At 39.3% G+C, this 24096-nt stretch overlaps 1 protein-coding gene across 4 annotated transcripts; it reads right to left on the reverse strand.

Moving 5' to 3' along the window:
* Positions 1-485: 485 nt before the first annotated feature.
* FAM221A (family with sequence similarity 221 member A) lies at positions 486-22933 on the reverse strand. 4 transcript variants are annotated; one of them, XM_072783757.1, is made up of 7 exons: positions 22774-22933; positions 19749-19922; positions 16563-16753; positions 14668-14874; positions 9666-9773; positions 5825-5904; positions 486-1008 (listed from the first exon to the last, which is right to left on the reverse strand). In XM_072783757.1, exons 1-7 carry the CDS (start codon positions 22836-22838, stop codon positions 940-942), a joined length of 894 nt encoding a protein of 297 aa, XP_072639858.1. In that variant the 5' UTR covers positions 22839-22933; the 3' UTR covers positions 486-939. The 4 variants fall into 4 exon arrangements, with proteins under 4 accessions (XP_072639858.1, XP_072639857.1, XP_072639860.1 ...); XM_072783756.1 differs by having other exon boundaries at positions 5825-5907; XM_072783759.1 differs by lacking the exon at positions 14668-14874.
* Positions 22934-24096: the final 1163 nt, after the last annotated feature.

Consider the following 24096-nt stretch of genomic DNA (forward strand, 5'->3'; position numbering starts at 1 on the left):
CAATAAGTTCAATACAATTACATACAATGCATAATCAACAAAACAACTTTTTTTTAAGATTTTATTTATTTATTCATGAGAGACACACAGAGAGAGAGAGAGAGAGAGAGAGGCAGAGACACAGAGGAAAAGCAGGCTCCATGCAGGAAGCCTGATGCGGGACTCGATCCTGGGACTCCAGGATCATGCCCTGGGCTGAAGGCAGGTGCCAAACCGCTGAGCAACCCAGGGATCCCCTCAACAAAACAACTTAAAAATCAGAAGACACCACTAGGGCAGCCCCAGTGGCTCGGCGGTTTAGCACCTCCTGCAGCCTGGGGTGTGATCCTGGAGACCGGGGATTGAGTCCCACGTCTGGCTTCCTGCATGGACCCTGCTTCTCCCTCTGCCTGTGTCTCTGCCTTTTTCTCTCTCTCTGAATAAATAAATAAATCTTAAAAAAATATATTAGAAAAAAAAGAAGACACCACTAAAAAATGACTAAATAATTTTTAAATACAATTTTTATTTAAAAACATAAATCAAGATTACAAAGTTTGACAAATAAAAAAGAGATTTTTAACTTACTATTTTTAAACAGTGTTCCCTCCTTATATATTTGTTCAAAACCCCCAATAACATGTTTAATTTTTTAAATAGCCTCAAAAAGTTAAATTATGACAAACTAAAAACAGTTACTGTATTTTCAGGCTTTGACCAATATGAAAATAACCTCATTTGTTAGGAGAGATAAAAAATATATACAAAATATTAAATCATGAATGTTGACAAAAGTAATATAAAGTATTTTCACTTGTTTAAATAAAGGAAACAATCAAAATGACATTTTTACATAGTAAGAGAAGTAAATAATTTGAGAGAAAATAAAGTGTATTATTATATTTAAATAAACACAAACAAGATCTATTTGGATGATGGTTTTAATTTTCCCAATAGTCTTCATGAAGGTTTTGTACTTGATGGCAATGGTGCTTTTCCTTTCTGCTTAGCAACCTTTTCCATCTTTATCTGTAAAATTAAAATATTTGTTGATAAAATAATCTGTAAAACATTCTAAAGAAAAAAAGGTTATACACACCTTATCTGGAATCATGTCTCATTTATCACAGCCATTTCACAGTTATTTAGCTGTGACTAAACTGTTAAATTCTTTTTTTTTTTTTTTAAGATTTTATTTATTTATGAGAGATACAGAGAGAGAGAGAGGCAGGAACATAAGCAGAGGGAGAAGCAGGCTCCATGCAGGGAGCCCAATGTGGGACTCAATCCCAGGACCCCAGGATCACGCGCTGGGCCAAAGTCAGGCACTCAACCTCTGAGCCACCCAGGCATCCCTAAGCTGCTAAATTTTAAAGCCAAAATCTAATAGTCAAGGGGACCTAATTGCATTTTTTAAATATGGTATGATTTTAGGGCGCCTGGGTAACTCAGTTGATTAAGCGTCCACCTTCGCCTCAGTCATGATTCTGGGGTCCTGGTATCAAGCCCTGTTTTGGGCTCCCTGCTTAGTGGAGAGCCTGCTTCTTTCTCTCCCTCTGCTGCTCCCCCTGTTTGTGCTCTCTCTCCCTCTCAAATAAATAAATAAAATATTTTCTTAAAAAATATGGTATGATTACAACTTTGCAGAAGCATTTTATAAAAATAACATATAGTGAATATTGCTTTGGAGAAAATTCATAAGTTAACTTTACCTGCCACTAAAAAAAATGTTTTACAAAAGCTTAAATACCTAACCTTACATCCAGTCTATGCACATTCCCTACAGAACATACCTAATGCAGCTGGATTATCTCTGGAACATGGACTGCTTTGAGGACAGATACCTATAATTCTGGATTTTACATTTCCACAGTTAACTCCTTGAAGGCTGCCTTCCAGTGTCAGTGAAGCAAAGACATATCTTTACATATCCTAAGTAGTGGCCTTCTGACCTTTTAAAAACATTTAAACCCTTTCTATGGGGAAAAAAAGGCCACAAAGAACACAAAGCCCACTGCCTCTTAAAATTTCCTGAAGCAGCACCCACTACCTTATCCTTCAAGGAGAAAGGGGTGGAAAGTATGGGGCATGGTAGGTGGAGGGCCTCCTACCTTTTAAGGTAACAGGAATAATATCAAGAAACCAGAAGGGATCTAGTCAAACCAGTCTACCCAATCATCAAATTGTAAATAATAACTTCCCAATAATAAAATTTATATATCTCACCTCTGTCTCATCCCCCGTTTTCCCCTCTCCCTCCTGAGTTGGTTGGGAATCTCATTCAAAAACCATACATTCATATCACTTGTACACTATATTAGTCAGCAGGTCATCTGCAGGACCTCCAAAGGCATACCCTTTACTAAGGCAAAGATTATAGGCTTTGGAGTCACATAGAAGAGCATGTGTATTTGAGTATGAGTATTTAAATCTTAACTCTACCATTTATTAACTACTTGAGGCAAAATATTAAACCAACAGTTTTCTCTCTTTTTTTTTAAAAAAAAGATTTTATTTATTCATGAGAGACACACAGAGAGAGGCAGGCTCCCTACAGGCAGCCTGATGTGGGATTCGATCCCAGTACCCTGCGATCACAATCTGAGCCAAAGGCAGACGCTCAACCACTGAGTCACCCAGGTGCCCCTTCTCATTTGTTTAAAAAAAAAAAAAAAAAGGATCATAGTAATAGATACTTCTCAGAGTTGTTCTAAAGGTATAAATGTGATCATATATACAAAATCCAGGTACTTAATAAGCAATCAACAAATGCTAGTCCCTTTTCCTTTCTCATTCATGGTCAAGTGTTAGATTTATAGTAATGTCAAAAAAGGGACACGATGCTGAATGACCAAACAAAGCCAAAGCAGGGCATTCTCACTTAGTACTTAGCAAATACATCCACCTAATCTAGTGTCTGAAGAGCAAAGATACCTCCTCCTGCTCCTTTTATTCTTTTTCAATTTCCTGGAACTAATAGCCCTTTTCACCTAGTTCACCTTTGATAATTGTTTCCCTAATAAACTTCTCCTTTCTTAGGGATACAAGACCATCCACAATGGAAGAAAATAACTTGACCTAATACATAAAAGAAGCAATGAAGGGCAGCCTGGGTGGCTCAGTGGTTTAGTGCCGCCTTCAGCCCAGGGCCTGATCCTGGGGTCCCAGGATCAAGTCCCGAATCGGGCTCCCTGCATGGAGCCTGCTTCTCCCTCTGCCTGTGTCTCTGCCTCTCTCTCTCTCTCTGTGTCTCTCATGAATAAATAAAAATAAAATATTTTAAAATAATAATCAAAAAAAAAAAAAAGCAATGATGCAACTCTTCAATAATACCTACGCTTCAATATACCTAAAAGTAATTAGTACACTATGTTACCACAAAGGCTTCAATTATCAAAGCCAACTCACATTTATGGTAGATTCTTCCCCATACTACATGTTACCATTGTACCAGGATAGAAGCAAAACCAGATATGCATTGCTTTCTAAAGGGGCTGTGACCCATCAGATTTGGCTTCCTAATCATCTTTTCCCTCAGTGGTACATATCTTGTTTTTTTGTAGTAAAATCCAAGTACCAACAACACGTATAGTACATATCAGCTCAGAGGAAGTTGTTGAGGTTTGAGCTTCTTTGTTTTTATATGCCATTAATCACAGGCTGGAAAGTTTATAAGCTGTGTCTCATAAATCCATAAATCACACAAACTGGAGAGTTATAAACTACATCTTGTAAATCCATAAATTCTAGGTCTATTTATAATACTCAGTCTGGATTGGCCAGGTACATCTTCTAAAACAATCACTGCCCCCCATTATCCTCCCACAAGCAAATACTACAGACATGTTTTCAAGGCAGTCAACACAACCCAGACTTCTTGAGGAAAGGAAGTAATTCTAGAATCCTGTCCCTTCCCTGTGAAGGAAAAACTAAAATCCAGCTGTGAGCATGTGTATTCCAAGAGTGGAGATTGATGTGATTAAAAGTCTAGCCTTAATGATGTTGTAAAAAGTCTTTTTTTAACCCTCCCTCTGGCCATTTCATCTCCCTCCCTGAGATCCTACTACCTCCTCTTTCTCTTAGATGAGAGCTTTCCAGTAAGGTAGCCTCTGGCCACACATGGCCCACTGAGCACCTGAAATGTGACTGGTGTGACTGAGGAAAATAATTTTTTAAGTTTTAATTAATTTAGAATTATCTAGCCACATATGAATAGCTATAGCACAGGTATAGAACACTTTCATCACTGCAAAAAATTCTATTTCTAGCTCTGCCTTAAATCATCCAGGACTCTCCCCCTCTACTTCAAAATTCTTCATCAGGGAAACCAAGCTGATCTCTCTCCCCTACTCCCTTCCTCTCCTCTTGGAAGGTGAATTTATTTAATGGTCTCCTTTCTCCACACCTTCTGTTATTTAACAAGCTATAACAAAAAGTGACAAGAGTGTCTTTACTTTCATGACTCTTACTACCCAATTGGAGAGATAATAAACACCCACATAGCAACTATAAAATAATCCTAAGGAAAGCACTTTGGGGACTATACCACATGGTGGATACCACCCCCCATACCTTATCAAACATGCTTTCATCTGGCAACAAACATAAACAAAACTCTCAAATGTGAACATGGCCATGAAACACATCAAATATCTAAGTATATGATATGTTTGAAAGTATCAATTAATTCCTTTTTCAATTCTCCATAAATATTTATTGAAAACTTATTATGTACAGGTACTATAGTTAGTTCTGGGGAAAATATTAAGAATAATAAAATACTGTTTATCCCCAAGGAGGTTTTTCTTTCTTTTTTTTTTTTAAGATTTTATTTATCCACTCATGAGACACAGCAAGCTCCCTCCTTGCAGGGAGCCCGATGTGGGACTCGATCCCGGGACTCCAGGATCACGCCCTGGGCTGAAGGCAGACGCTCAACCGCTGAACCACCCAGGCATCCCTATCCCCAAGGAGTTTATAGTGTGGTAGATAACTGATGAAAATTATCACTACAGAAAGCCGGGAACACATCATATAGTTGTTGAGCCCTGGGAATTGCTAAAATACATCTCTATTTAGTGTCCAGTTCCTTAAAGGCTAATGAATAATTTTAACTTGAGTCTAGATATACCTGATATACTGAGAAGAGACATTACTTATAAAGAATTCAAGATCCAGGGGCACCTGGGTTTCTCAATTGGTTGAGCATCCAACTCTTGATTTCGACTGGAGTCATGATCTCCAGGTTGTGAGATCTAGCCCCACATCTGGCTCCTCACTCAGTGGGACATTTGCTTGAGATTCTCTCCCTGTCCCTCTGCCCCTCCCCCTACTCTCTCTCTCTCTAAAATATATAAATCTTTCTTTAAAAAGAATTCAAGGTACATTTAATTTAAAAGTCTGCTGAGCCACCTGGGTGGCTCAGTGGTTGAGTGTCTGCCTTTAGCTCAGGTCGTGATCCTGGAGTCCTGGGATCAAGTCCTGCATCAGGCTACCTAAAGGGAGTCTACTTCTCCTTCTGTTTATGTCTCTGCCTCTCTCTTTGTGTCTCTCATGAATAAATAAAATATTTTTTAAAAATCTGCTGATAGCTGATGTTTATTATTGACAATTCTATCTGTATATTTAATCTTTATGACCTTCATAAATTAACTACTGTATTATGTATCATATTATTCATTCATCCTGTTTCTCTCTGAATCATTCTAAGTAAGTCTCAAGGCCAACATCAGCTATAACTAAAGACTTTATAAATTATTTTTAATGATTTTCCACAATCAACATGTAATTGTGTCTTTGTCACAAGTTAAATGCCTAGTATAAGCAGATTTCACCACAGACTTACCCTTTCTTGGTATCGTCTTTCAAAGAAAGCCATATCATCCTCCTCAGGTCTCTTTATGGAAGAAACTTGACTACTTGTACCTGCTAATAAGGAAAATAATTCTGTAAGTAATATATTTATGGAACTATAAATTCTGCTGAAATAAAAAAAAAACAGAAATAAAACTTTCCTCTTACTGATGATAATGTTTTATTTTTCAAACCAGAATGATCTAAGTGGTAATTGATCCTACTACCTAATTATTTGGGGGGGCCGGGGGAGGGACAGAGAGAGAGGAAGAGAAAGAAATCTCAAGCAGACTCCCAGCTGAGCACAAAGCCTAACACAGGGCTTGATCCCAGGACCCTGAGATCATGAACTGAGCCAAAATCAAGTTGGATGCTTAACCAACTGAGCCACCCAGGCACCCCTACTTAATTCTTTAGAATGCAGAGCATTGCAAAACAAAGTAATGTTTATTGGCAAACATTCCCCTAATGTGCAACTGGTTCATATCTCTTTCATATAAAAGCACACTTAGCTTTGTCCAACTACATTTTAAATTTTATAGCAAAACTAGAATTTCATGTAACACCATAACAGATAATATACAAAAGTAATTACAGAAGATTTGTGCCATAGTCTGAATGTTTGTGTTCCCCTCAAATTCATATGTTGAAATCCCAATGCCCAATGCAATGGTGTTAGGAGGTGGGGTCTTTGGGAGGTACTTAGGAGGGTGGAATCCTCATGAATGGGATTAGTGCTCTTATAAAAGAGACCCCACAGAGATCCTTGTTCAACTCTTCCACTGTATGAGGACAAAATGCGAAAGGGCCAGCTGTGCATCAAGAAAAGACCTTCACCAGAACACAACCATGCTGGCACCCTAATCTCGGACTTCCAGTGTCTAGTGAGAAATAAACCATGAGAAATAAATTTCCCTTGTGTATAAGCTACTCAGTCTATGGTATTTTGTTATAGCATCTGACTAGACTATGGCAGTTTGTACAAGCAACCAAGATACTACCTGCTTTGAAACTTTTCAAAACTAAAATAATTTTAACCATTTTCCATAGTATTCACTTTTAAAAATATATATGTATATATATTTTATTAAAGTTCAATTTGCCAACATATAGTATAATGCCCAGTGGGTATTCACTTTTTAAAGCTAAACAAGCAATAGTTTGTGCTATGAAAGGAATTTAAAATTGCTTCAGGAAAGAAAATCACGTTTTCATTCTGACAGTCATTCTGCCAAAGTCAGGGGACAGAGTCAGTGACCCTCCTTCCCTGACCAGTCAGTAGTAATAAGGTCTAATCAGTGAGTGGGGGGAGGTAGTAACTAGCTTCCATTTAGAATCTGTAGCTCAGGAATGTCTGAGTAAGCCTGGGCTGGACAGAGATTGTTACAGAGTCTGGAGACAAAGTGACTTACAATAGGCAAGTGCAAAAAAGATACAGGTTTCCTACTGGGGGACCACAGAAGGCAACACCACCAGCCAGGGGTGGTCCTGTGCTTCTCTCTCAGAAGAGAATATACACTGAGAGGGTTCTGCAGTTTTCCTATAACGGGAATGATCCTGAACAAGTGGACAGTTCAATCAGAGTTTTGATCAGAAAACACTGATAGAACACCTGTGGGCAAGGCAATGGGTCAAGTGCTGAAAAAAAAAAAATCAAGCTATCTAAGATGTGATTCTGACCAGCAGGGACAATCTAGCAGTAGCCATCAGACCCCTGCACGCCACAGAATGCTGTGTCCTCGGGGCCACGTGGAGGGAAGGATGGCTTCTGGCTGGCACCATCAGGGAAGGCATTTCCCAGTCCTCTCCTCCTGGGCCTCAACCTGTCCTCTGTGCCTCTATGTTACTGCTCGGCCTGGCCCATTCCTGGCACTTGTTTATCTTCCTTACCTTTCTTGGTGGTGGGAGAAATGCACGTTTGAGAGGTTAAGATCCTGCCTCCCAGGTGCCTAGTATGTGTGGAATTGATGTGTTGTGGAAATGTCCCTTTGCCTTGGTTCAGAAAAGTGGAAAAAATTGGGGAAAGGAGAGCTAAGATGGGGTGATAGGGGTAAGGTGTTTTAGTCAGAAGGTGGGAGCAAAGTTATACCAATAAGCAATTTTAGTACAGCTTAGATCAGATGCTAGAAAGAGCACCATCACCGCCAAGCACCTCAAGAAGGTACCTGGAATTCCTCTGCCACATAGGTTAGTCTGTAGAATTGGGAAGCTTAAATCCTTTCCCAATTATCTAGTCAAGCTTAACCAGAGCATCTGAAAGAATAATGAACAACTAGAGGGTCTTACATTTCTGGAAAGTAGAAAGATCAAGTAAAGTCAACATCTCCCCTGCCACTAAAACAGTGAAGCTGAATGTCAAAAGTATAAAGAAAGCTTTTGGATATCTTCTTTTCGTGTGTTTTTGGCATTTTGGTCTGTAAGCAATCAAGATGGAAAGAGACCCTATCCCAAAGAGGAAGATTTGTAGGAACCAGAATAGTTGAGGCCTAGTATTCGTTATGCCTTTTCACTTGCACAAAACCATGGCTACAAGGACTCTCCCATGTTGATCAGCCAGACAAGCCAACACCCATTGTGCAGGAGGGTGTGATGATGATGGTACACCAAGTCCTCAGTGAAGAGTCCCAGAGGCCCAAAGCTCTGATAAGGGATAGTACTCTGTGGTCAGAAGACAACCCACAAAATAGCCCAGTGCCAGGACAATGACCAGTGACAATGACCAGCAAATATTTGGCTGGACGGAAGTAAGTGGAAGCAGCCCTGCCGGCCTCAGACTTCATCACCACCATCTTGAAAGATCTACATACTGAGTCTTGGGATGGGGAGCTGTCTCTGTCCCCACCCTTGACCCCATACAGAGAAAACCTGGGTAACCTGTGTCTTAGGACCGCAGGCTGAGGTGAAAGGTGCAGGCAGGAGAGTGTACCTGTGTAGTCTTCTGAAAAAGTTAAGGACCTTGGGTCACTATATCATTGTCATATGATAGAGCCATCTTTAAAATCCAGCACTGGTATAACTTTAGAACCTATAATAATATGAGTATCTCTCTAACAATGAAAAGCACACCTTCCTCTGTACCTTGGCTGCCACTACACTCAGTCAAAACTGAAGCATCAGCAGCAATTATATCAACCTTAGAAGTTGACACAACTGTGTCCTTTTTCTGGGTTTTGATTTCCTCTATCTATATTTTATCATTACTTCATTGGGTGTTGTTTGTATACGCAGCCCTAAAGCCCCTTGTGGAGACAGGGTATATGAAAAAGTTTAAAAAAAAAAAAAAAAAAAGAAAGAAAAAGTTTTAGGAAAATACAAATAAAAAGAAAAATCCCATATAAAAATATTTGTAAATATTAAATACCTAATATATCATAAAAATTCCTTCTTCAATTTTTTTCTTATTTTAATAAGGGAAATAGAATACTAGTGCTTAAAAATGAATAAAATTAATATATATGTATAAAGTTTATGTATAATTTATATGTACACATATAATTTATAAATGACAAAACTTTACTAACCTATACTTATTGCCAAATTACATCCTGCTTGGGAGAGCCACTAGAGGGCTCTCTTATTCAGACATCAAAACAAGAACGTGTAAGGTTTTAAAATTTCAAATTATTTTATTATTAGAATCCTCATAATTCTCAGATTTAACAATTTTCAAAAAAAAGGAAGTTTCTTGCTTTTTCTCAGTATGGGTCAAACTAAAAGTAAAATGAAAACTAAATTGTGGTAATACTGAGGGAAAAAAATAAGATCAAGAAAACGAATCAATCTACATTCTTATTTACTACATCCAAACATATCTGTCAGTTTCATTTCATTACCATCTGTCAGTGTTTCTGGAGAAGAACTAGATGATGCTTGAAATGATTTTAGAAATGGGTGGTCCATGGTTGTAACTGGAGAGTCTAAAAATTCAATTGAAGGTGCACCTGAGAACAAAATAAAAGAATGGAAATTAAATCCTTATTTGTTAGGACAAAAAAAAGTTATTTCAATGCAAAATAAGTTAGAACTTCAGCAGAATAATTAGAAAAAAAATCTTTCTATAAAAAAGGAATTTTTATTTAGATGTTTATCTGCCATATAAAGTAAAAGGGAATTAGGTAAAAGTATGTTTGTATTTCTCAGATATCGTTTTCACAGAAAAAATTATGCATGAGTGGAACTATGACAAAGAAGTACAAAACCTTAATACAGTCACAAAAACACTATCAAGATAAAACAAGACATTCATGATAAAGAACCTGTAGTTGAAGAGGGCAGAATAAGTGTATTTTTACTCTGTTCCTCACTGGAAAACCATCTCAAAATGAAGTATGAAAAAGTAAAGAAAAATTCAATGAAATGAAAAAATATCCACAACCCCACACCACAAAATTACAAAGGCCAATCGCTAACAACATTGACCTTTGGACCAAAAGGAAGGAAGCTGTAAAGAAAACATATTAAGCACTCTGTCTTCTTCACAAACCACCACCTCCCCTACATTCCTCTCCCCATTTAGCAGAGAGGGAAGGAAATAAACTTTTAGTCCTATTCGGCTTTTAAAATGAGTCCTCTCTTATGACCTAAACAGTGTGGGACAATGCTCATTCTTTTAGATTCCTGCCCCCTCCTTCTCCAGTTCCTCTCTCATGTGGCTGGAGGTCCACTGAGGTCCTTATGCTGTCTTCTGGTTGCTGCATGCACTACTGATCTCAAATGCTCAAGGTTGGTTAAGTGGTAGTGTAGTCTCACAGCTCGGTAGGGCCTCACACTTGCTTTCTCTAGAAGTACAAATCCATCAATGCCTGCCACTTCTCTACTGAATCCCCCAGAGCTCAGAGGACACACCTCTAGCTCTGCTCAGGATCCCCTTGCCATGACAACTATCATGGCAGGTCCACTGCCTTAGAGCTCAGCGGCCTTCCAAACACCCACTAGGAGCTGGGTATTATGGGCTCCTACATCAAAAAGGAACCAAAGCAGCAAGTTGTCATCTCTGTCCAGGACTCTACATGGCTAATAGAGCAGATGACCCTCTGCCCCAGGCTCCCCTACATCTGAAATCAAGACAAAAACATCTTGCTTCCTCTCCTCACTCTCACCTTTCCTCACCCTACCTTCCCTCAGGGGCCAAAAAGCAGAGGTTTTCTCTCTTTCTGTTATAAAGAAGACTGACAAAATACCAGAAGGCACAAGAAGGCAAAGATGGCAGCTATTTCCACTATCACTTAGCACTGTTTGCAAATGCCAGCCATGGTAATTTGTCGAGAATAAGACCAGAAATATTGGAAAAGGCAAAAATACCATGATTTATAACAGCAACCATTTATTTTATTTTTATTTTTTTAGAGATTTTATTTATTCATGAGAAATAGAGAGGGAGAAAGGCAGAGACACAGGCAGAGGGAGGACCAGGCTCCATGCAGGGAGCCCGACGCGGAACTGGATCCCGGGTCTCCAGGATCCCGCCCTGGGCCGAAGGCGGCGCTAAACCTCTGAGCCACCGGGGCTGCCCGCAACCATTTATTTTAAACTCTAAGATTAAGTAATAAAGGATTGGTAACAAAAGCAGCATAAAACATTTGCTTTTCTATAAACAAATAATAATCAGCTAGAAAATATAAAGAAAGGGAAAAACCCTACATATGGTAGCTATAAAAAAATGGAATACCCAGAAAGAAAATTAAGAAAAAGATTGAGGACTTTCATGAAGATAACTTCAGAATTCCAATCAGTGGGAGGCCTAGGTGTTGAGTATCTGCCTTCGGCTCAGGGTGTGATCCCGGGATCCAGGGATTGGGTCCCACATTAGGTTTCCTGCAAGGAGCCTGCTTCTCCCTCTGCCTATGTCTCTACCTCCCTCTCTGTGTCTCTCATGAATAAATAAAATCTTAAAAAAAAAAAAAAAAAGAATTCTACTCAGCTACCCAGAAGACAAATGCACAGACTCAACGTTTTAAAATATCAATTATTCCTACATTAATCTACATTCAGCCTGATAACAACTAAATAATTGGATGTTTTTGTAAAAATAGAATGTTTTGTAAATAATAGAATGTTGCCAAAAAAATAATGCCAAAGTTCTCAAAAAATTAGTAAGAAAAAGCCAGGAAAATTCTTAAGTAATTAAGTCATAAATACTAATTTATTATAAAGTTTTAATATTGAAAACATCATGGTAGTTGCACACAGAAATAGGCAACAGTGAGGCAGACCAATTAGCCCAGAACAATTCTGGATTGAACCCAAGCCTACCACTTACTAACTAGGTCAATAACAAAGAACTAAAATATACACTTTTCTGTGCTGGGTTTCTTTATCTATAAAATAAGAGTAATAATAACACCAAACTCAGAGTTATTGTGAGAACTACATGAGTTAATAGATGTAAAGAGGCTGAGGGCACCTGGGTGGCTCAGTCAGTTGAGCAGTTGAGCATCTGCCTTCACCTCGGGTCATGATCTCTGGGTCCTGAGATCGAGCCTGCTTCTCCCTTTCCTCTGAGCCTATCACCTGCTCATATGCTCTCTTTCTCTTTCCCTCTCTCATCATCTCTCTCAAATAAATAAATGAAATCTTAAAAAAAAAAATGTAAAGAAACTAGAAAGACTCCTAGAAGTACAAAGCTGCAATCATCATCAACATCATCATTATTATCATTATTTTTTTGCCATTGGGAACTGGATTTTCAGTAACTGTTCCACGAGCTTAATACAATCATGCACCCATGAAAATTGAAAAAGGATTTATTTATGGAATTTAACAAGCTAGTTGTAAAATTACCTAGATGAGAGCATACACAGATAAATCAAGGGGATCTTGAAACACACACACAAACAGGAGGCATTCACCATATCAATATCAAAACACACTATGAAAAATAATAATTAAAAATAAGTAATATTGGCAAAAGATAGACAAATAGGCGAATGCCACAAACTAGTAAGTATGACAGAATGTGAGAAATGTAAAGTTTCAAATTATTTGGGAAAGAATAGAATTTGGATAACTTGTCATCAATTTGAACAAAAACTGAAGTTACACATACCTCACACTTCCACAAAAAAAAAAAAAATGTGTTCCAAGTACATGAAAAAGCTAAACATAAAAAACAAAAAAAATTAAGTATTAAAGTGAAATAAAGGTGAACATAATTATAAAATCGCCTCCAAAATTTAAAAACTATACAAAAAAAAATAAAAAACAAAAGGACAGATTGGAAGAAACTATCTGCAAAATAAATGACAGATTAGTATACAGAATATATCAGACTTCCTATAAATAAATGAGAAAAGATAAAAACATAAAAGTGAGCAAAGTATATGAAAAGACAAATCACAGAAGGTAAAATGGCCAATAAATACGAGAAGATTCTCATCCCACTGATAACCAGGGAAATCAGACTGAAATATCATTTTTACATGTCAGACTGACAGAAAATTAGGTTTAACAACATCAGTGACTAGCATAAATGTGAGAAATAGGGAAGCTAAAAAAATCAGTTGAGGAAGTATAAACAAATACAGCATTGTTGGAAGGCAATTTGACAGAGTGTATTAAAACTTCCCACATTTCAACCCAACAATTCTACTTCTCTGTGTCTACCTTAGGATCAGATTTTCGAAGCATATAAGGAAACAAGTTCTAGGATGTTTTTGGCAGGACTATTTGTAAAAGAAAAAAAAAGGAAATCTGACAAAGTGACATAATAGAATATTATGCAGGGGTTTAAAAGAATTAAATAGATTTGTGTGTTCTGATATGTTAAGCTCTCCAATTTTTTCCAAGTTAAAACTATAAATATGTATGCTAAAAAGAAAAATAAATTATCAATTGATGACACCAAATTACCCTCTGGGAAAGAATCTAGGGTAAAGAGAAGTGTTCAAGGGGGACTTACAATACTTCATTTCTATTATTTGACTCTTTTACAACAAGATAACATTCATTTATATTTATGTAATTTTGTGCTGAAAAAAACTGAATACCAAAAAATCCATACACACAGAAGTATTTAAAGTAATTAGGAACCGGGATCCCTGGGTGGCGCAGCGGTTTGGCGCCTGCCTTTGGCCCAGGGCGCGATCCTGGAGACCCGGGATCGAATCCCACGTCGGGCTCCCGGTGCATGGAGCCTGCTTCTCTCTCTGCCTCTCTGTGTGTGTGTGTGTGTGTGTGTGTGTGTGTGTGTGTGTGTGACTATCATAAATAAATAAAAATTTAAAAAAAAAAGTAATTAGGAACCATATTCTTCCTAATCCTATTCATTCAACTCAGAAGAATAAAAAAAAAATAGCTCAAGATCTATCCAACTGAACTTTTCCTTATATTATATACTTAAAACCTTCATGTATGCAAGCAGTGTGTGCATACATTATAAATGTGATAACATGTATACACATGCATAGGCATATGCACACATAGACATAAGCCTGTTTCTAAAATGAGATGGCTATAATGGCAAAAAATTGCATATAATTGGGCAACAAGTGAAGTGTATTATATCAAATAAAAGAAATACTCAGCCACTACAAAGACATGGTTATGGGTTGGGATTTGGGTCCTAGTATTGGGGTAGGAGTGATCTTTTCTCTTGTGTTTTCTATAAGGACCATACAGTGTATAGCGGCAATAAAACCTTTATTTAAAAAAATACAAATCAAATGAGAGAACGTTTTCTAGAAAAAAAAAAACTAAAGAATATAAAGTGTGAAACAAATACAGGACTTCACTATCGTCAGCACACATAAAAACAATATGACAAGCTCACTTAACAGACTGAGCCACCCAGGCGCCCTATATATATGACAAGCTCACATTCCGTAGATCACCACTTACCAGTCCCACTGTCATCTAATCGCATGTAGCCTTCTGCCAGTGAGCTGAAGCCAGTTAAGCCTCCCATCGCTGCATAAGGAACATCCTGTCCCACTGGTTTTCCCTGAGCCAGTCTTTCTTGCTTAGTTTCCACTACTGTGTCATGAGCATATGCAGGCTGACCACAAGCACAAGTGAAGCAACTATGGAATCCTGAACACTTGGAACCTGAATCAATACATAAAGGGAGTTAAATATGTCTCTAAAATAAGTACTGAGCTCTCTGCCCTAAAAATGCCCAGCTTAAAAAAAAAAAATGCCCAGCTTGGCCACAATCATCTGAATCTGGATCCCTTATATGCTGTCCTCTGGCCTCTACAACTCTAGCCTCCAGCCCCTGAACTCCCTCCCAGCCACTGCTCTTACTCCTGGAAGATGCTGAAATGAGTAAGATAAGGTAAGGAATGTAGCAGGAAAAAAGTATTCAAAAAACCAAGTGGGACTAAAAGAAATTGGGGTAACGTTAGAAAGCCAGGAAATACAGGCCTTCTCCTCAAACACTGAGTTAGAAGCAGGTATGGTGAGCCCAGTGGTAGGACCAGGTGAAGAGACAATGTGGAGGCCTCCCTGTGGTTGCCCCATAAAAGTCATATAGGAAAATCAACCCACAGACATAGAAAGGACACAATGGAATATTGTTTAACAATAAAAAGGAAAGAAGTACTCATGGATGCTACAACATGAATGACTCATACAAACATTATGCAAAGTGAAGGAAGCCAGTTACAAAGGGCTACCTTATTCCATTTATACAAAATGTCTAGAATAGGCAAGTCCATACAGACAGGAAGTATTTATTGGTTACCCAGGGCTGGGGAAGAGGAAGGAATAAAGAATGACTACTAATGGATATGGAGTTTCTTTTGGGGGTGATGAAAATGTTCTAAAATTGACTATGGTGATGGTTGCACAATTCTATAAGTATATTAAAAACCTACTAAACTGTACCCTTGAAATAAATGAGTTATATGCTATGTGAATTATATCTTAATAAAAGTTTTATATATATATTAAAAGCCACATTGAAGTGGAGGCCAGAATTCACTATTAACAAAATTTTACACACTCACACTTCTAAAAAATGTGTATGGAAACCAAGGCACATAACTAAATTTTATCTAACTACTTCCATACTTAGCCAATGAAATACACTTATTCCTGCCACTGTCATTAAAAATGTTTTATGACATATTTCAATTCCAACTACTATGAAAACTAGAATAACTTACCTCCTGAAGAAAATACTGAAGTAATGTCCTATGTCAAGGGGTTTTTAAAAGGATGATCAAGTGAAAGGGCCTATGTGATAGGGGCTGGGATTTGGGTATAGGTATTGAGGTAAGGGTGCTATCACATATAATGTGCTAAAATTATGTTACTTTTTGCTTTTCCCATCAGCCTGTGTTTTAGGCAATTACATGATAATCTACCAGGAAATTATAAAATCTTTTTCAACTTTTCCGATCCTTTTTAAAAACCTCTCAGAATTTAGTTGATAAAATTCCCATTAAAAAATTTAAATCTGGGTCACCTGGCTGGCTCAGTCAGTAGAGCACACTACTCTAAATCTCAAGGTTGTGTAAATAAATAAACTAAAATCAGATCGCATCTAGGTATTCTTTAAAATCTATTGTTCTCATTAACTTATTTGAATTACATGAGATTACGGCTCTGATTGCAAAACATACAAATCAGAGGTTTTCCACAAAAATAACATTTTAGAGTAGTTCCATCAAGCTTTTCTGAGTTGTTTAATATTGACCACCCAGCTGAATAAAACTGGCAAAAAGGCATGTTAAATATTCAATAAAGAAATACAAACATTCTGTTGGTATGTTTATAATAATGTAACTCACAGACATTGCATATAAAGCCAGCCGCAGGGCTGTGCTGATCCACAAAGTGCTTGCACCTGCAGCGAATGGGCTGCGTGCCATTCAGAGGGACGTAGAGGTAAGTCCTGCATGGGCAGCCTGTCACTCGGCAAGGGAGACTAATGGGGCGCTGCTGCGGAATCGTTTCAAAGTCAGTTTTATGTTGTTTATACCTAAAAGAAATAAATAAAAAGGAGGATATTAAAAAACAGTACAAGTATTGCTGGAAATTACCATTTCTATTTTGTTAAACACAAAATTATTCTTTTTATTTTCCTGTTCTTGTTAGTAAGGCAAAAATAAACTCCCTTACAGTATTTCCGTCAGCTATGTCACAAATTGCGTTGGTCAGAAAAAAACCTTCACTCTTTTAGATTTTCATTTTTAGTTACTTAAGAAGAATTTTCACAACAATATACAAGGAACTATAACTCCCTTAAAATACTTAGCACTAGTGTGGAAAAAGTTCTTTATCAAAATTCTTTTTATCAAAGTACACTACTTAAATTTTTCATAGGTTTGCTATTTAAAACTGAAATGAGTTCAATAAACATATATGAATGTAATTTAATTTTTAAATTTTAACTTCAAAATAAAGTGTCAACATTTTTAAAAGCCAAAGCTCTTTGTTAAAACACTTAATTTTCTTAAATAGGCCACTCACTTCTTGCTCTTAAGGAGATACTCAATAAAATATTAAGCTTATTATTATTAATATTAATATAATTGGTACAAATTAAAATAGCAATGAGATACCATTTTTCACTTAGCAAAGAAAAAACTATACATAATTCACAATGCTGTCAAGAGTCTTATAGAAGAACCTCTCTCACTTAATGTTTCAAGACAGTTAAGATCCATCCTTTCCATGGTGTATTCAATTTCGCATAAAGCATTTCCTAATGTATATAATTGTCATATCAGTGTTACACCCCTGAAACTAACATAAAAATCAACTGTACTTCAATAAACAAATAAAAATAAAACCATCAAATTTAATTGAAAAAAATCCTTCAACCAGATAGTTCATTTCTCAAAAATATACCCTAATAATTCTGTGTATAGAGATTTGTGCAGAAAGATAATATCAGCAACAGTACTTATAATAGCAATACACACACATACACAACATATTAGTAAGGAAATGAGTAAATAAATCACTAGACAACAGTTTCTAGAATTTTTAGCACTGGAACCTCTTCCGTAAATATAGTTTTTTACAGAACCATGATATAGAAAATAGATAAAAAGCAGAATTGGATAAAGCAAGGGAAAGAGCCAGAATTGGATTCTGTCCTTCCCTTAACCTGACCTTCCAAGGGTACCCCTGAGACTCCCTCACAGCTCTGGGGAACACACAATACACACCACCGGACTAGATAGCATATTGAGCAGGTATTAAAAATCTTATTTGTGATTACTACACAACAATGTGGAAACATACTTTGTCATACTCTGTCATTAAAAACTTGTTCAATATTTATATGTACACATAATTAGCAACTAAGAAAAACTGCATGAACAGAGTAAAAAGTATTGACGGTAGCTGCCTTTGGGTTGTGAGCCTTCTATTTTTCTATATATTCTTCATTTATCTCAATAATAATTACAATATTTGTAATAGGGAAAAATAATAGTTTAGACAGGGATCTCACTGAGTGATCAGTACTAAAGAACTTTTCGATTGAATTTAGGTTGGGTTAATTTTTTTTTTAATTTTTATTTATTTATAATAGTCACACAGAGAGAGAGAGAGGCAGAGACATAGGCAGAGGGAGAAGCAGGCTCCATGCACTGGGAGCCCAATGTGGGATTCGATCCCGGGTCTCCAGGATCGCACCCTGGGCCAAAGGCAGACGCCAAACCGCTGCGCCACCCAGGGATCCCTGGTTGGGCTAATTTTGAAGGTTAATTCCATGCAACATAAATATATATAAATGAGACTGGCACTAAATCTATACAAAGTAAGTGATAAAACCAATACAAATTTACCAAACTCCTCTTCAATTCTAAAAGATATCAACATAACCCTTATCCTCCATTTCTCCACAGTGTTTTTAGTTGGGGTTGCTAAATAAGTTTCAAGTCAATCTATATACAACATTACTCATCCTAGCAACTGCTTAACAACCTTTGGCAGATGGCAAGTCTGTATGTAAATAGCAACTATACAAAGAGTCTCTCATGAAAGAGCCCCAGAAACTATCAGAACAGGGCGGTTCTCCTTCCATGGTTTCTTTGGAACAGAAAGTTAAAAAGTTGTTACCTGAAAACACATAATAGGTTCAGTGATTTTTTCCAAGCAGCAACTCTGTCCTTTTGAGCTTTACAACTGTGACCTGTGACAGCAGTAAAATTTAAAGTAGAACACAACAAACATGGCCAAATGCAAACCTCAGGTACAGGCAATACACACTCAGTGACTGGAATCTCCTGCAGTTTCTTTCCTTCTGTGTGCTTTACTTGGGAAAGGACCATTTGTAATAAAAAGTGGTGTGCTTGTATTTTTGTTTAAGAAAGGTATCAACAGGGGATCCCTGGGTGGCTCAATGGTTAGACCCCTGCCTTCAGCCCAGGGTGTGATCCTAGAGACCTGGGATGGAGTCCTGCATCGGGCTCCCTGCATGGAGCCTGCTTCTCCCTCTGCCTGTGTCTCTGCCTCTCTCTGTGGGTGTCTCTCATGAATAAATAAAATGTTTTTAAAAAATTTTTAAAGAAAGGTATCAACACATGTTTCTTAAAGTACAAAGGGAGATTAGTTAAGTCTGAGGAGAAATGCTTCTTCTATCTATAGGTAAATAACCTGTTCAGTGTGGGTTAACTCAAACTCTTAAAAGCAGTTTGGCATTCTGATGGCCCATCCTTTACTAACTTATCTGGTAGTGGGAGAAGTAGACATCTAGCAAAGCTGCAGGGTCACCACTCATTTTACCAACTGCAAGAGAAGAGATGCTTAGATTGATGGACTCCAGAATAAGTTCTCATAGGATATAAGAGAAATTTTTAATTATAGAAAAAAAAACACTTTAGACAATTTCTAGGGTATTATATAAAGGCCTATTTTTAAATGTTTCTCAATTATCACAAATAATGTTATTTACAGAAGGAAGATACGCTGTGCTACAGTTTTATATTTTCTAATCACCAGAAAACAGAGCAATATCTTACCTATGTGTACAAAAACACAGTGTCTCTGGCCCCACAAGCTTACAATCCATTCCAGTCGGTGATCGCCAGCTCACAAATAACCTGTTCTGTAAGCGCATCGGTAATACTTTTTTTTTGTATTCTTCATATTCTTCAGGAGTAAAAAGTTTCCCTCCATCGTCATCACCAACAATTCTACAACAATAAAAACTTCTCTTAAGCCTTGAATATTTATTATTCTACAACAATAAAAATTTATTTTAAGCCTTGAATATTTATTTTCTAGGTTAAAAACACTAAACTAAAATTAAACTATGCTTATAAAGTCAAAGGAAATGCTGCTTCAGCTTTGCCTTTTTTTTTTTTTTTTTTTTTTTTTTTTTTTTACATTAGGCTTATGTTAATAGCAAAATTACACACAATACTAGTAAAGCTTGGGACACCTGGGTGGCTCAGTGGTTGAGTGTCTGCCATTGGCTCAGGGCATGATTTTGGGTTCCAGGATTGAGTCCCACATTGCAGGGGGCCCGCTTCTCCCTCTGCCTATGTCTCTGCCTCTCTCTTTCTGTGTCTCTCATGAATAAACAAAATCTTAAAAAAAAAAAAAAAAAAAAAAACACTTCTCTAAAAAAAATAGTAGTAAAGCTTTTGCTTTCCAAGTAAAAGAGGATTATAAAAAAAAAAAAAAAAAACTCTTGAACTCATGACATCTGACTTTACTGATCCAGGTTTACCACCGAACAATTACCGCAAATTCAATCTCATTTTCTCCTTTGATTCTGAAGCAAACATGTTCACACTTTTCAATAAAAACTGGAGCCTGGGATGCCTGGGTGGCTCAGCAGTTGAGTGGCTCAGCAGTTGAGCGTCTGCCTTTCGTTCAGGGTGTGATCCTGGGTCCTGGGATGAAGCTCCGCATCAGGCTCACTGCATGGAGCCTGCTTCTCCCCCTGCCTATGTCTCTGCTTCTTTCTGTGTCTCTCGTGAATAAATAAAATTTTTTAAAAAATAAAAAAATTAAAGCTGATGCCTAACCTGCTAAAAAAATCTAATATTTCCCTTCTTTAAAAATAGTACTCCTGGGACACCTGGGTGGCTCAGGAGGTTGAGCATCTGCCTTTGGCTCAGGGCATGATCCCTGGATCCCAGGATAATCATTGTTTAATTCCAAAACATCAACTTTAAAGTTTTATGGGAAAAATTAAGCTACCACTATTTCTTAATTTCTTAAGAAATTAAGAGTTGACATCCCTGGAGAAAAAGGAAGCACAAGTAAAACAATTTATTCAGAATTGAAGAAACTTCTCCTTGAAAATATCACCCCTTAAAAGTCATGAAAGATGTTTGTTTGTAGGATGCTACTTAATTTTTTGTGCAATCCATACTTTTTCCATACTTTCAAGCCTTTAGCTAAGGTAGATAAATAAAACCAATGCAGAAGCTACGAAGCCATCACAACCTTCTTCCTTACTTAAATAATTTAGAAACACAATAGTAAAAAGGGGGGGGCATTTTATTCTGAGAAAAGTTTTGGGTCATTTCACATTATAATAGCTGTCATGAAGTTTACCAATAGGTACTGAAAAAAATCAAAATCAATACAGGTCTTTAAAGATAGAGATCATTTGTATTTGCTAAGCCAGCACAGCTCAAACTTCACAGTAATTACAGAATCCCCGAGGGATCTAGTTCAAATGCAGATCCTGATTAATAGGTCTGGAGTGGTTCTGAGAGTGCGCATTTCTAGCAAGGTCACAAGTGAGGCCTACACCACTGGTCCATGACTGCTACACTTTGAGTGGCAAGGCTCTAACTTTTATAGTGAATTCTTCCAGGTAACTGTATTTGCAAAAATCATTTTCCACCAGGTCTTGACATTTTCTGAACCAGACAAGAGACCATATATGGAGGCTGACAGTCCACTTATCTAAACTAATTATCTAAGTAATCAACCAACACCAAGGCCCAGCAACTTACTCCCAGGAAAAAGCCCTGGAGGCTAAAGGAGCCGGCCCTGCCCTTGGTGAGGACTGGGTGGAAACCGTTCTGGGCACAGGACTCACGGCCTTACCTGGACCCACCAGACCCGGGGGGATGAGCCTGACTCACCAAGCTCCTCATTCTTACTTATCTGGCTCAGAATTACCAACCGTTTCTAGGTGTTACCCAAAACTTCCACCGGGACCATCAGAAGGAGCGGAGGCCAACTAAGCAAGCCGTTTGTCCTAGCAACCCTGGGTGATTTGGGGCGGCCGCCTTTAAGCAGAGCACCCCCTCTTGCTCAGACTTCTCAGGCGGGGCAGTGATTGCCTCACTTCCCGTGTACACACACACACACACACACTCTCCTCCCTCCGACCCCCTCCCTGGCCAAACGGCCTCCCCTCTCCTCCTCCCCGACCCCGACGCCCCTGGCGCCTTCAACCGTAGCCATATGCTCCTGCTGGTCCCTCTCCAGGAACTCCCACTCACCCAGTCTCCCAACTGCCAAAAACCTTTCTTGGGGAGACCAGAAAAAATAACATGTCTCCGCAGGTGCATCAGCCTTGGTCAGGGCCCAGGGCAGTGAGTCGCATCCTCAAACCAAAGCGGCAGCTATGTTTCCATCTCCGTGAGAGGAGTTTCTCGGGAACCCCCGCACCACCACCAGTCTTTCTCCTAAAACCAGCACCTCGGGGTTGGGAGCATTTGGAAGCTCACGACACACCCTATTGCTAAACCACCATGCAAACGACGAGGCCCGAGCAGTCCAAGCGTAACTCGTCACAGGCCACTTAGAAAAACACAGTTGCACCTCTGCACAAATCTAAGAGTTAATAATCCCTCCTGGAAGGGGTCGGAGCGGGAGATCTGTTAAACAGCCTCGGGAGAGACTTATTGCAACTACGGTGAGCTACGTGTCATTACAATATTACAAAAAGACGAAACTCCAATGAAGGTTTGTGAGCCTCCCGCAACAGCCGGGGATCAGATTCCGGGAGCCTCCTCCGGCGCGGGGGACGCGGCCCGCCTGCCTTCTCCTCGCCACGCCGAGCCGCAGCCTCACCTCCGGTACTCCAGGTAGTCGTCCACGGCCGCGGCGCCGCCGGAAGGTAAGGTCAGCCGCTCCATCGCCCGGGGAAGCGAGAGGCGGCCATGGGCGCGCCGGCTCGCGGGCCTCCCGGGAGCGAGGCCGGGCCCGCCCCTGCCGGCCGCGCCCCCGGCAGCCCGCCTCCCGATTGGCCGCGCCCCTGACGGCCACGCCCCCTGCCGCCCGCCTCCGGATTGGCCTGCCCCTGCCGGCCACGCCCCCTGCCGCCCGCCTCCAGATTGGCCGTGCCCCCTGCCGGCCACGCCCCCCGCCGCCCGCCTCCGGATTGGCCTGCCCCTGCCGGCCACGCCCCCTGCCGCCCGCCTCCGGATTGGCCGGGCCGAGGACCGCGGCGGGGCGCGGGGTGCGCGCTTCCACCTGGCCGTGGCATCCCGGCGGGAGAAACCCGTCCCCTAGAGCAGCCCGAGCCGCCCGGATTGCTCTTTACCGCAGGCTCCAACCTGGCGCGGGTGCCTCTCCCTTTCCCGGGTCTCGCAGCTCTCCTTGTAGGGTAACAAGTGACGAGGGAGTGCGATGCCTTGCATATCGCGGACGCACAGAACATGGCTTAGTTCTTTGTACAGAGCTTTTCGCTGATATTGTGGTTTCAAAATTGGCATTTAAAAAACTGCAATTTAAAAAAATTAATAATAAATAAACATTTTTAAACTGCGATGTGGGGCGCCCGGGTGGCTCAGAAGGTTAAGCATGACCTGCCTTCGCTCGGGTCATGATCCCTGCGCCCTGGCATCCGGCCCCCCATGGGGACCCCTGCTCAGCTGGAAGCCTGCTCTCTCTCCCTCTGCTGCTCCCCCTGCTTATGCTCTCTCACCCTCTCAAATAAATAAATAAAATCTTCAAAAATTAAAATAAAAATTTTTTAAAACGGCAATGTAAATCAGCTAACTTAACAAATATAGCAGAAAGTGCCAGGCTATGTGAGCTGATAAAAAATTGGCAGGGGAGTGTCTATGTAGGCAAGTACAAGTTAATGAGTCTAGAGGGAAATAATTAAAATAGACAATGCAGTTGTAGGCTCTTCCAGTCAACTCTGACCAAAGAAGTCACTGACAACACTATGGAACAAAATAGAAAATATTACTCTAACATTTTATGAAAATGACACCTTTTCATTAAAATACTATATATGGTTTTAACTTTTGTTGTTTGTTTGTTTGTTTAAGTGTTGGCACACCTGGGTGGCTCAGTGGTTGAGCATCTCTGCCTTTGGCTCAGGTCGTGATCCCCAGGGTCCTGGGATCGTCCTACATAGACTTCCCGCAGGGAGCCTGCTTCTCC

Source organism: Canis lupus, chromosome 18 (genome assembly GCF_048164855.1).
Source record: "Canis lupus baileyi chromosome 18, mCanLup2.hap1, whole genome shotgun sequence".
Classification (NCBI taxonomy): Eukaryota; Metazoa; Chordata; class Mammalia; order Carnivora; family Canidae; genus Canis; species Canis lupus.

Bases quoted from the DNA above. Each gene is read 5' to 3' on its own strand.
- FAM221A (XM_072783756.1), bottom strand. From the start codon at position 22,838: ATGGAGCGGCTGACCTTACCTTCCGGCGGCGCCGCGGCCGTGGACGAC. The intron at 19,923-22,773 runs GTGAGGCTGCGG...TTATTGTTGTAG, and splicing joins GACTACCTGGAGTACCGGAG to AATTGTTGGTGATGACGATG. The intron at 16,754-19,748 runs GTAAGATATTGC...TATTTCTTTTAG, and splicing joins CTGTGTTTTTGTACACATAG to GTATAAACAACATAAAACTG.